General features: G+C 31.7%; 1 protein-coding gene across 1 annotated transcript; it reads right to left on the bottom strand.

The window, feature by feature from the left end:
- Positions 1 to 6,363: 6,363 nt before the first annotated feature.
- LOC112701880 (FRIGIDA-like protein 1) lies at positions 6,364 to 8,998 on the bottom strand. Its single transcript, XM_025752667.3, has 3 exons — positions 7,831 to 8,998; positions 7,257 to 7,420; positions 6,364 to 7,173 (listed from the first exon to the last, which is right to left on the bottom strand). Exons 1-3 carry the CDS (start codon positions 8,765 to 8,767, stop codon positions 6,592 to 6,594), a joined length of 1,683 nt encoding a protein of 560 aa, XP_025608452.1. The 5' UTR covers positions 8,768 to 8,998; the 3' UTR covers positions 6,364 to 6,591.
- Positions 8,999 to 13,699: the final 4,701 nt, after the last annotated feature.

Here is a 13,699-nt window from a genome sequence, read left to right on the forward strand (position 1 = left end):
TATGATTTAGTAATTTTTTGTAGTTTATAATCTATCTTTTACGAGAATGACAGAGGAAATAGATTACGGATGATAAAATTATTTTTTTTAATTGATAGGTCGAACTTGTAGAAACAATTTAAAAAACATAACATATGAATAGAATATTATTGGTGTATTTTTTTCTGTTTGTATTATTAGTTTAGTTTGTAGACTCCAATTTGATGGATTGAGTTTTTGTTTTTATAAACCAAAAAAAGAGGAAATTTTAAGTCAAATAATAATATTAATTTTTTTTTTAGTAAAATTAGAAACCTATAGAGAAATTGATGAGAATTGGAATGCTCTTGACATATTATGCAAGGCAAATTGTTTGATTTTACTTGTTCATTTCATGCACATTTTCATAGCAAATACGAGAATCATTTTGATAGAGTTGGAGTATAATATAGGAATGGTCGAAAAAATCGAGATCATGTCTTAAGATACGTGGATTGGATTATGTATTTAGCGGCAGAAAAAATATGTTTAATCATCTATATTTCTTTGTATAGTATGGAATTTATGGAAATGTAAGAATAGAAAGGGTTTGTTTGCAAATCATTAGTTGAAAGTAGATTTTACAAGATATTTAATTGTAGACTATCAATAATGGAATAAGAACTAGATTTAGATGAAATTAAAATTGTTAATGTGTAGTTATGTGAAGGAGATAATTAGTTATAAGATTCATAATTTTTATTTTTATTTTTTTGTTTTTAGTATAATACTCATATTTTAGTAGTTCTAAACTTCTAACATGTCACGGTATGTAAATTAATTTCTTATAAAACTTTACATTATCAAAATGAAGATTTTACATGAATTCTAACTTTATATTTAAGATGAGAAGAAGTGTTATTACTTTAATAGTTTATACAATGCTATAATAGATATTTTTAGGTTTAATTATTTTATCCGTCTTCATAATTTTATCAAATTTTTAATTAAGTTATTATATTTTTTTTAATTGAGTCTCTACATTGTTTTTGGTTTTATAATTAAATTTTTTTTAATGTAAAAAATATTAAAACTAACTAAATATTTTTTTATAAATTAAAGATATTTAAAATTAAAAACATAATTATATTTTTTATTACATATTTAAAAAAATTATTAATTTTAATATTTTTAACATAAAAATTAATTATAAAATTAAAAATGATATAAATATTCAATTAAAAAATATAAAAATTTAATTATAAATTTAATAAAATTATATTTTTATAAATTGAAAAAGAAAGAGAAGATGGAATGGAGAGAGAAGAAAAAAATGGCTTGTGTGGATTCAACTTTTGGACTTTCCGAAAAAGCTTCTTTTAGAGCTGTGAGGTGAATGATTTTGTCAATGAATTATATTCGCAGTTTCACACTATTGGACAAAGATTTTGTAACAAAATGATTAGTAGTATTATTTACTATTTTGTTGTTTATCTTACTGTTAAAAAGAAATGATATTTTATTTGTTCTTTTTGCTTTGCTGCCTGATTTTAAGCTCTACGATAAAGACTTTAATTTTGATATACTAAGCGTGTAAAGTATTTTATTTAATTGTATAATTACATCTATTTTTTTGACGATTATTTATGTAATTAATGTGAAATATAATTATTTTTATTTATACGACGTTACATAATTAAATAAACGTGTAAAACTATTTTACTCTGATAATGCATCAAAATTAAATTATAATTAGAATAGATTTGAAAGTGAAAAGTGGTGTGCCAAGTACCTACTCTATGTTACTCTTTACCATACACAATCAAATATGAGCGATTGGTGCAAAACTGCAAATCCCTTTCTGCAAGTTGAAAAGCCAAGGCTAAACCAAAATTTGGTTCCACATAAAAGGGTTAGATTCAAATAATTTAATCTCATAGATAAGATATTATTCTAGCTCAAGCAAGCTGACCTCAGTGTATAATATATAGTTCTGTCTATGTTATTTGAACTTTGTTTCTATGTTTCATAGCATTGCACTGTTGTCGGCAAGCCCTTTTGTAACAATCAAGTGATAATTGAAGCAGCAATTGCAATAGGATGAAACCCTGATTGATAGTTTTAAATAGTTATAGTTATTTAGAGGATGAATAGACATACATAATCAATTTTTAATTAATTAATATCAGTTATTTTTTTTTATCGTAAAATTAATTTTTTTAATTATTATTTTATAGAAAATTTAAGATTTATGGTCTAGAATTTAGGGTTAGTGTGATCGACCGGTGACGATAATAATCGGTTGGCGATGATGGGTAGCCGACAATATAGGATAAAGTTATGGTATTTGGAGAAGAAGAAAAATAGTATTTAAAGGGTAATTAAAAAATAATTTGGTGAATTATAGGATAAAAATGTAAGTTAAAGTTAGGACTCATATTTTGAACAACAATAAAATAATCAAAAATACCTATAAAAGGAACTTATATTCTTTTTCTATACAACTTTAATCTGTAAAGTAGAGTGGCCCAAATAATTGATATTAGTTGAAAATGAATTGAGTTTTTAGTTAAATTGTTAAGATATTCAATTAGTAATTACATAGTTCAACTGGTAAAACATTGTGCTAATTTAACTAGAGGTAAGTATGTAATCAATTACATTAAAACTCACAAAAAAAGGTTTTTTTATTTAATTTATTTTAGTTGATTTGAATAGAATTATTTCCAATAATTAGAGAATAAATATAATATAATTTCAACAAAAAATTTGGTGGGAAATGTAATGATTGCTAGATTTCATTAAACATTTAAGGAGATTAATTGGTTAAATTTGCCGAGTGAAGATAGTAACCCTATTTATCTAAGAGTTAGAAATAGTGTCAATTCATGCTACCAATAATATTGATTGTTTCATGTGAATTTTACATTTCTTTATAAACCTAAACTTGTTCATAAAATCACAAGTTGTTTTGGAGGTACCACAAGTTGACTAAAGATTTTATTACATCTAAATGTGGTAAAGTTTGACCTACTTACTATATTGGGGCATTGCTTAAATTTTCAGTCACAATAAAATAATGAGAATGTTGTCAATTAACATGGATATGCTGTAAAGATCTAGAAAAAGATTAAGTTGAAATGTTGATCTCACACTATTGAATATGTTCTTTACTGATCTTAGGAATTACTAGTTATAGTTACTAGTAGTTGAAAATGGGTTAAATTGAAAAGATAGAGTTATCATATTTGTTCCACTTATAGAGAGTACTATGATTAATTATTGAATTAAGAATTTAGTTAATTTGTGCGGTTATATCTTAAAGGTACATTTTATACTTCAATAAGAGAAGTTTTTAAAAGTTTTTGAGGCATTCAATGTATTAAAAATATTAAAAAATGATAATAATTTTTATAAAATATTTTTTTATGATGTTATTAACCTATATTCTTAGAACACAAATTAGCAGAATTCTTGAATTAACAGAGACTAGCAATGCCTATTCCATTGAAATTTGTTTTCTGTTTTAACTTTTTTATTTAACATAGACACAGATTAAGAAAAAGAAGGGTGTACTTGTGCATATGATTAGGTGGAGAGAAAAGGAAAATAGATGAAAATCTCAGCAGTTAACGGATTGAGATGCTGCTAATGGCTAATGCAAATGACTGCTTTTCTCATTGTTTAGATTAGCTTTTAAAAAAAAAATTTATTGAGTGGTATCTTTCAACCCAAATTAAATTAATATTATAAAGGAATATTCTGTATATTTATTTATCTCATACATTGAATCAATATACACGTTTAGAGTTCTGCTCACATAAAATTATGATGATATAAAATTTATTTAATATAATCTCTCTTTTTTCTTTTGTAAAGTCTTAAAAGCAAAAAAAAAAAAATACTGAATAAAAATAAAAAATAAAAACATAAACCAAAGACACCTTTGACCCCTCAATTTCACCAATTAAAAAAATTAATTGTTACAACCATTTACCCCTCATGAATGCACGCACGTTTCTTTGTCGATAACACAAAACACTTTTAAGAAGTTTGAAATTTTTCTATTGGTAATTGAAAAGGATACGTCTAATTAGTATTGTAGAGGAAAAAGATGTCTACTTCGTTTTGCATATCTTACAGATGTTCAATCACATAATTAAAACCATAAAGCCTGTAATTCAGACTTTAAATATGTTCACCAATGTTCTTTAGTAAATAAACCTTAGCCGAAAAACTAGCTTGTGACTCATTAACTACCACTTTTTTGAGATAAATAGTCGATTTATATGGTTTACTTAGGTAGTTCATTATTTTTAAGAGTATTTAGTAGTTCCTTGAAAAAACCATAGTTGTAAACTTGGTAGTTGAAATTTTTATTTAACTCTTAAAATCTTTAAATCAAACAACTTTGCAATTTAAATCTCGTTACGATTTTATATTTTAATTTTAATTCACTTTTTTAATTTTGCATAAACTCTCGATTTTCTCTATGCATAAGGATAGATGGTAAACATGATATAAAATCTTCATATATAGTATAATTTTATACACTAAACTCATCTAATAAAATGTCTAACCTATTTTCACCCCAAACCAAAACATTACCTAAGAATGAATTTGATGTAAGAAAAACAATTAATGAGAAATAATTCATGAATTAATTGAAAATGAAATTTACCAAGAAAATGTAGTGTAAAAATGATCACTTCATGATGTAAGAAAATATTTCTAGTTTTTTTTTCCTATACCAAAGTTAAGCATTCAATTAGTTTCATCTGAATGAAATTTTCTCATATACGATGCATTTTTTATGGAACGCATTGAGAATACATCTCAACCATATAATTGGAATAAACATAATCCAAAAACATGTTAGAAAACGAGGTCTCTTACATGTTACATCACAAAATAAAAAGGATCAGCATTCACCAATGTTCTGAAGAAAGGTAGGAGGAATAATCTACACAACATCATAATAATAATACAGACACATCTTTTCATAGGGTAATAGATCACTATATAGGTACAACAGTTTCAAATTTCTCTCATACAATTTTATCTTTCTTCAACTTTTAACTATGTAAAGGTAAGACTTGATGCCAGTATATCATGAAAAACAGAAAAATGTATGCAGAAAAACATAATGGAATAACAACTCCCTAAAGCTAGTCTTAATATTAGAATTAAGAATCTCATTTGGTTAAAGCTTAATTATTTATTACTTATTTTTATTACTGAAAAAGGATAAGAAGGCATGGTCTTGGTCCGAATTCAGGGAAATCCTGCAAGAAGCTTCCAATACCAAAAGTGTCATTGAACTCAAGCCATGTATTTGCCATGGATGGACCATAGCCAAGTGAGCCAACTCTTGTTCAATTAGATTCATTATGCTCAAAACACATGCTTGATAATGACACCTTTGTGATATCTAGAAGGCTATTGAACAATTTAGAGACAAAATGTTATCTTATTTCATATTGAGCAAGCACAATGGCGTCGTTTGATTCATGTAGCCGACCCCACTTAGTGGAACAAGGCTTTGTTGTTGTTGTTGTTGTTGTTTGTTGTTATTTCATATTGAGCAACTAGAGGGGGAGTGAGTATAATTATACTACACCTCACGGGTTAGTGTAATTTACCCAATTTTTTATTGTCTATTATGACTATCCTCAACTCTATAGACTGACTCAAGACAGCATCAAGGAGGGCAGCCCAAGGTTTAAATCCAAAAATATGTGATTGATGGTAACCCAAACATATTACAATTTGGGCTGCTATCTAGAAAAACAAGGCCTCAACTATTAGTCTATTATAGACCAAAGCATAGACAACACAGTTCAACCAAATGCCACTAGCTTGATAACATTGAACATCAATTCATTTACATCCTAATTCTACATCTACAAAAGCTAGAAGTTACTCAATTTGAATTGGTTCTGCCAGTGACACAAAACCAATGAGTACATAAATCATGTATTATATGTCTAAGTTGTCAACAGATTACTGCAAGACATAATCTATACATACACGTGGTTTTCGTAGTGAAGTGAAAACCATAACCACAATAAGCACTCCTCAATATCAAAAGCCCTTAGTTAGGTCAAATTTCAAAATATAGAATAAGAATGAAGTTGTATTTGGCTTGTGTTTAAATTCATTTAATTTTGCTTGAAATAATGCATGATCTAAAAGCTTAATAAGGAAGATTGTTAAAACAAAGTGAATATTTTCCTTAAAATCATTATAATCCCAAGCATACTAAGTAAAACCCTAATTCAGGGATTTGCAAGGAAAGCTACAACTAAGGAAACTTTCTATTTGAGAGGCTTTTATTTTCCAAACCGTTTCTTAGCCGAAAAAAGAAAAAGCAAGCTAGGGAGTGGAAAAATGCAACCACCGAGAAGTCTAAAGACCATAATTCAAATTTTAACCTAAAAGGAAAACTGTAGAGGTAAAATGTTATAAGGAATTAAACTTGCGAAACTCAACATTCCCTTGCAAGTCTTAATTACTGTATTTAGTTCTTGTCCGATGACCAGGGAGGTCAACAAAGCAAGCAACGCTATCATAACCAAATTCCAGCAAAACAAGTCGCCGAGAAACTATAATACCAAAAAGAAAGCTCTTGGTCTACTGGGGATAAGATGGTTGGTAATAATGTTGTAGACCATAACCACCATAGGCAGAGGCAGTACCATCATAATAACCAGATGGTACATGTGGCTCGGAAGAATTCAGATGAGAACCACTTTGACCAGGGTTCACACTGGGACCCATTGGGACACCAGCAAGACCATAAGGCCCAGTTGAAGCACCTTGGTAAGGTGAGATGCTTGGGGCTGGGGCCACCATGCCATAAGGCGTGGCTCTCATGTATGGATTTGAATTTTCTGGCAACAAACCTGTTGAATGGAAGTGAGGTTGTTGGTACTGATGGATGGTTGAACCAGCACTGTTGACATTATTCAGGACTGCTGCTGGCCCAGCTGGAGCAGACATTCGAGGACGCTTGTTTCCACTATGTTGCTGCTTATGCTGGGGAGGCTTTCTAGCAAAAGCTGGTGTGGAATGCTTTACATTTGGCTTCTGCTTCTTCAATTGCTCTATACGCTGTTCAAGGCCTGCACGTGGATATTCAGCATCAAGGTTATGATTCTCGATAACCTTGATTACTGATTTCAGCGCGTGGATTTCTCTAGCTGTGATCTCACCCTGTAAAAACACCATAATAAGTGTAATAAGAACCGACACCATGCACCATGCAACACAATCAATCAAGGATGAGGCACACATACCATTGACTTCCCTTCCTCAGAAAGTCTTCGAGCAAGTTTTTGAGACTCACTGAGATAAGCTTCCAATATGGGAACCGGTTGTATCTTATCAGTAAGGTTAAACTCAAAAACATACTTCACAGCCAGAATATGTTTGCCCTTATCTATAAGCTTCTGAACAAGAGCTGCAAAACACACATACACAGTGTCTTCCACATTAAAAACCACCAAAATGGTGACATTGGAAATCTAATATCAGTCCTGTCACTATCTCAAATTACAAGCTCACGTCCATTTTCCAAAAGCTAAAGGAAACAATGACATACACAGTTAGTATTACTGCAACTACTGAAAATCTAACATGTTCCAGAACCTATGATGCCCAAACACTTCCTTTTTGTTCAACTACGCATATCGAATGTGCATATGCATCAAATACTAACATTTTAAACTTCTTACATTGTCAATAACTTCTTCATAAATTTCAGAATATACCTATGGTACCATATATGCAGCATAGTATACCACTAGTTTAAAGCAAAAAATGGAAACAAAACACAATAAAAAGCCATCGGAAGCTCGAATAAAACCTCACCAGGAACCTTCTCGGTCAAACCAATGATCTGGTACAGCTCAGGGAGCTCATCATTAGCAGCAGCCATAGCCGAGAAAGTGGCAAGCTCATTCAGTGTCAGCTCAGGAAGCAAACTATAAGCAGCCGCAAAATGCAAGAAAGCCATTGCGCCCACTGCATCACCACCAGCACCATTCTCACTCACCAAGCTTCCTTTCCAATCATCAGCAATCTTCTTCGCCTTCTTCTTCACTTTGTCACTCAGATTGGGACCCACAGCCCTCAGCTGCTGGAACAACACATTGCAACTCCTCTTCATTTTCTTCATTTCCAAAGTATACCTAGCCGCAACTTCACCACCAAAAATCCCATCCATGGAAGCCAGAACCATATCAGCAGGATCAGGTGCAAGCTTCAACGCAGTCCTAAGCTCAGCTTTGATCACAGCCTTGTCCCTCATATTCTCCCCAATGTAATCCCTCAACGCTTTCCCATTCATGCTCTTGCACAATGCACATAGCGCTTCGGCATGGCTCTTCGCACCAGAAGGAACGTTCTCGGTGGTGCGAATTGGATCTGAAGAGGAGGAAGGATCGTTGGGTAGTGAGGGAAAGTGTGTAACTTTGGGGTTTTGGTCAGAGGAAGACGGTGATGGTGATGGTTCGTTAGGATTAGGATTATTAAGGTTAGGGTTAGGGTTAGGGTTCTTGGTTTGTTGTTGAGATTCGAGAGATTGAAGGTGGAGGAAGCGTTGAGAGAGGGAGTCGTGTAGGGAAGTGAAATGGGAATCGAGTTGGTGCCATGAGAGAGGGAGAGGAAGAGAAGGAGGAGAAGAAGAAGAAGAAGAAGAGAAGAGTTGAGAGTGAGAATGAAGAAGATCATCGAAGGCTTTCTTGAGGTTCTGTTTCTTTGAATCAACGAGTTCCAAAGCTGCTGAAATCGTTTTCAATGTCGCCATTCTTTTCTTCTTCTTTTCTTCCTTGCTTATTATTAGAGACACACAAATTTTATAAGATTAATAAAAAAATTATAATTAATATAACTTTTTAAAAGAAAATGTGTTGAGAAAGGGGAAAAAAAGAAAAAAAATGGAAGAAGGAGAAGAAGACATCAAGATGTTGAAAAAGAGAAGAGAAAAATTTTTTTAAACAAAAAAATAGAAGAAGAATATCGATCTCATTTTTAATCTTTTTTTGGATTATTTGTTCAATTCATACTAATAAGAAAATAACAAAAATATTATGTGAATTCAGAAAATTTTGTTTCTCATGAGCTTTTTTTTTTCGATGAACTTGTTTCTCATGAGCTAATGTGCCCAAAAACATAAAAAACATTTTTGGTTGGCTGCAACTTTAGGCTTAATCCAAAAATTGGACCCAAATGGATTTCAATTTATTGTCCCATACTTTACTGACTCTTTTATAGCTCAAATTACAAAACCAAAAATTATTGATTATATTTTCATCTTTGATTTTATAAATTAAAATCAAGTCTTTAATTGGATGATATCCGATGTTGCTGCAACTAGAATAAAAGTCGAAAATATTGATCAAGCTATGATTTTGTTGACGTTATTATATCTGTCATATGATCATTTCTGTAATATCATGTTATATGATAAATCTGAAATTACAGTGCAAAATATTAAAGATGTACTATTGAAAAAAATAAAAAATTAGTATCTGAATTCAATACAGACAATCCTACCAATGAGTTGTTTATAACCAGAGGTCGTAGTTAAGAAAAAAGATCCATAAGCTCAAGCAAGAGTAGATTGAAATCAAGCACAAATTTATAAAGTGCTTCTATCGTCACCAATTAGAATACATTAGAAGAAATTATCTACAACGAAAGAAAAAACCAAAAAACTCTTTTAACATAATAATTGATTGTTTTAGAGATAGTGATATTGGTTCTCCTCTAATTGTATTCACTGGTAACTACGAAGATAAATAGATCATAAATTTTAGTGCATCATTTCACATGACACCTAACAAAGATATTTTTATTTTCTACAGAAATAAAGATAGAAATACCCACCTAGGAGACAATATAGGTGAAGGATAAGTTATAATCAAATCATATGATGAAACTAATACGTTACTCTATACATGGCACGTACCAAGACTAGAAAAAATTTGATTTTATTGAGCACCACAGTTAAAAATGGGTAGAAATTCATAGGCGAGGAAGATTTCTTGAAGATATTCAAAGGTTTGATGGCGGTGATGAAAGAAAAGTTACACGAATGGACCTACATATTGCAGAAAAGTATAATAAGCGGAAGTGTTGCTATTCTATCCTCTGAGAAGAATGATAATGATACTACACTATGGTTCCACCTGAGTCTTGATCACATGAGTAAAAAAGGAATGTCTATATTTGCTAACAGAGGCTTGTTAAAAGGCTTTAAGAGTTGTAAACTTGGTTTCTATGAAAACTATATTTTTGGAAAGCAGAAATGAGTAAAGTTCAGCACTGGAAAACACAATGCAATAAAATATTAGAATATATTCATTCATATGTGTGGAACACCACAGCAAAACGGAGTTGCAAAACAAATGAACAGAACACTTCTACAGCATGCACAATACATGTAAATCAATACTGGTCTTCCTAAATCGTTTTGGGCTGAAACGGTCAATACAGTTATATACCTGATTAACAGATCTTCATCAACTACAATTGATCAATTTTACAAGAGGTATGATCCAGTCGACCCGTTAATTATTCAGATATGAAGATCTTTGGTTTTCATGCATATGCCCATGTTAGTGATGGTAAATTTGAGGCGAGGGCAAAAAGGTGCATATATTTCTAGATATACATGAGAAGTGAAAGGCTATAGAGTGTGTTGTATAGAAAATGCAGGTTTTCTTAACATTATTGTCAATCGAGATGTCACTTTTTATGAGACGGCAATGATAAATCAGAAGAAGGAGTTTAAAATAGATTAGATAGAAACAGATCATAATGCTTAGAAGCACGTGGTGCTAGAAGTCAACAATAGAAAGATAAAGCAACGGAAAAAAGAAATTCATCACAATACTTCAGAGACAGCTCAACCTGAAGAAGAACAAGTAGATAAATCCAATGAACGAGTTACTGGTGAAAAAGCTAGAGAAGTAGAACCATATAGTATTGCTACTAGCAGAAAGAAGCGACGAGTTCAGAAGCCAAAAAGATATTAAAATTCATTTTCTTGTTGCATTTTACTCAGCGGAGGAACATTCTATAGCTTTCGCATTGGCTATGGTAGATGACGTGGTAGGAGATGAACCAAGTTCCTATTATGAAGTAATTTGCAAAATGGAGTCAAAGCAATGGCTAGTCGCAATGAAAGAGGAGATCGAGTCTCTTCATAAAAATCAAACATAGGAGCTAGTAGAACTTCCGGAGGAAAAAGAGACAATATTCAACTTGGTCCCTGAAATTACACTCGAGCCTCAATTTAGTCCTTGAAGTTTTAATTACCTCAATTTAGTCCCCAAATTTTTTAATTGACTCTGTGACGGAAACCACTGTATGGACTAACGTGATTAAAATTTGAAAAGTTCAGGGATTAGATTGAGGCAATTGAAGTTTCAAGGACTAAATTAAGACTCGAGTGTAATTTCAGAGACCAAATTAAATATTTTCTCGAAGAAAAAATAGTAATTAGATTCAAATGGGTCTTCAAAAAAAAAGAAAGGAATTCCTTGAGTTGAACCCCCAAAAATAGCATAGGGCTTTAGTCAAAAGAAGGGTATCAACTTTACCGAAATATTATCTCCTATTGCAAAGCATAGTTCTATTCGAGTCATATTTACTACTGTAAATGACCTGGAGTTGAAGCAACTTGATGTAAAAATAGCATTCTTATATAGGGAGCTAAAAGGAAACAATTTACATGAGTCAACCAGAAAGATTTACATATCATAAGAAAAAAGACTATGTTTGTTTGTTGAAGAAGTCATTGTGTGACTTGAAATAGTCCCAAAGCAGTGGAATAAAAAGTTTGATGTATTTATGATCAGTATTGGTTATAACAAAAACTAATATGATAATTGCATATACTCTAAAGACTGGACAGGTTTGGAATTTGGTTCATCGATTTTTCGATCCATGCTTAAACAACTATGCTCTAATAAGATTGACTGATGGCTATGTAGCTCAAAGTTTTGGTACTAAAAACAATTAAATCGTACCAGGAGACAATTCTGATAAATATTAAAGATATAGAGCAATCGAAAAACACAATGAGAAGTGAGGGATTATCAAACGTCAATTCTGATAAGCGAATAAGGGCAAGTAGTAGCAGCAGCAGGGAGAACTATGTAAGCAATAATACTGCAATAACATACAACGTGTGGCAAGAACGACAATGCAAGCAAGAGTTAAGTTGAGTAAAAGCACTAGTAAGAAAATATTGTGGTTGTCATCTTCAGCTCATCTTCTTTTCTCTAATTGACAATTTAAATGAGAGAAATAGAAGATAATAAAGATGAATAATAAATAATAGAATTTGTTTTTTGGTTTTGATTTTTTTTTTGTTTGAGATTTTTAGTTTAAGATTATTTGATTTTGCTGGAACTGCTTGAACTTGAGAAGGGGTTGAATCAAGTTGGCTCAAAATTAACTTTTCAAGCTCTGTTTTTGCGGAAGCTAAATATGTAGGAGATTTTTTCATTTTCTCTCATACTCAGAAATAAAACAGAGAAGGAAAGAAGAGATAGAGGCCAGCTTATATCCTAATTCGGTTTCTAAGTGCCATGAAACCTACATTTAGTCTCCACCACAACCATGGTGGAATGTTCACTATAATCAAACAGATTACAAACACCAATACTAATGAATTACAACTCAATTCATCTAGTATCTTCTACTAAGCTTTTTACCCCAAAGCCTAGCAACCCAAGTGCTGTCCCAACTTGGAAGAGGAACCTAGCCAGATTCAGAAATACCAAGTGCTATCCCAACTTGGTAAGGGGAACTAAACCTTAGTTCACAGAAATCAAATTACACATAATGAGTTCATTTGGCTTTTTCATGCATCTCTTGCCTCTTCTCTCATGACTTTTTTTAACTCACATTCTCAAGCCTTTTTCTCAAATATAGAAAGATGACATTAGATAGCCATAGCAAAGAAAATCAGAAATAAAGGACAAATTGAAGGAAAATAATTTCAGCTCAAGTGTTTTGAGATGATGCTCTTGTATCACTCTATTTTCCTTGCTTTCAAATATTGAAGTGAGGCCTCCTTTATAGAATCAGTTTCCTCTACCACTTTGTTCTTCCTTGCTTCTTCCAATTTCTCGTACCATCAACCCGTTGGAGCTATCTCAGCTGGCATGCAGTTCTTACTCCATTCTGCTCCACTACCACTACTAGTCGAGGAGCTGCTCCACAAACTCTATTGTCCTTTGATCTGCTGTCTTCTTTGGCATGCATAGCACTTCCATTTTTTAGCCATTCTAACTGCTGTCTATAACTCTGCATTTTTGTTTTGTTCTTCCAAACTTGCTAATGATCTTCTGAATTTTGATTCTGAGTTGTTCTTGGAGTAGTGATATTTTCTTTGTGTTTTTGTTGTCTTCCTAAAGCCACAACTGTCCCATAATAGTGCCAAATGTCCTTGTGTCTTGTTGCTTTGTTAATCCCCTTTTGTTTCAACTGTCTTCCTTTTTCCATGACGAAGACAAATGCCCCTTTATCACTTTGCAAATGCAAAGCTTTCTTCTTTTATACTAATTTGGTGATTCGTGCTTGTTTAGAGACTTTGGATTTGTGCATTGAATTAAGGCATTAAAAAAATACTTAAGCAACATTTTTGGGCTGAGAAAAGGATAATGAACCTGTATCACTAAAACACACATTAAATCACAATTAGGCTTTTAACCCAATAAATATT

The sequence above is a fragment of the Arachis hypogaea genome, chromosome 7 (assembly GCF_003086295.3).
Source record: "Arachis hypogaea cultivar Tifrunner chromosome 7, arahy.Tifrunner.gnm2.J5K5, whole genome shotgun sequence".
Lineage (NCBI taxonomy): Eukaryota > Viridiplantae > Streptophyta > Magnoliopsida > Fabales > Fabaceae > Arachis > Arachis hypogaea.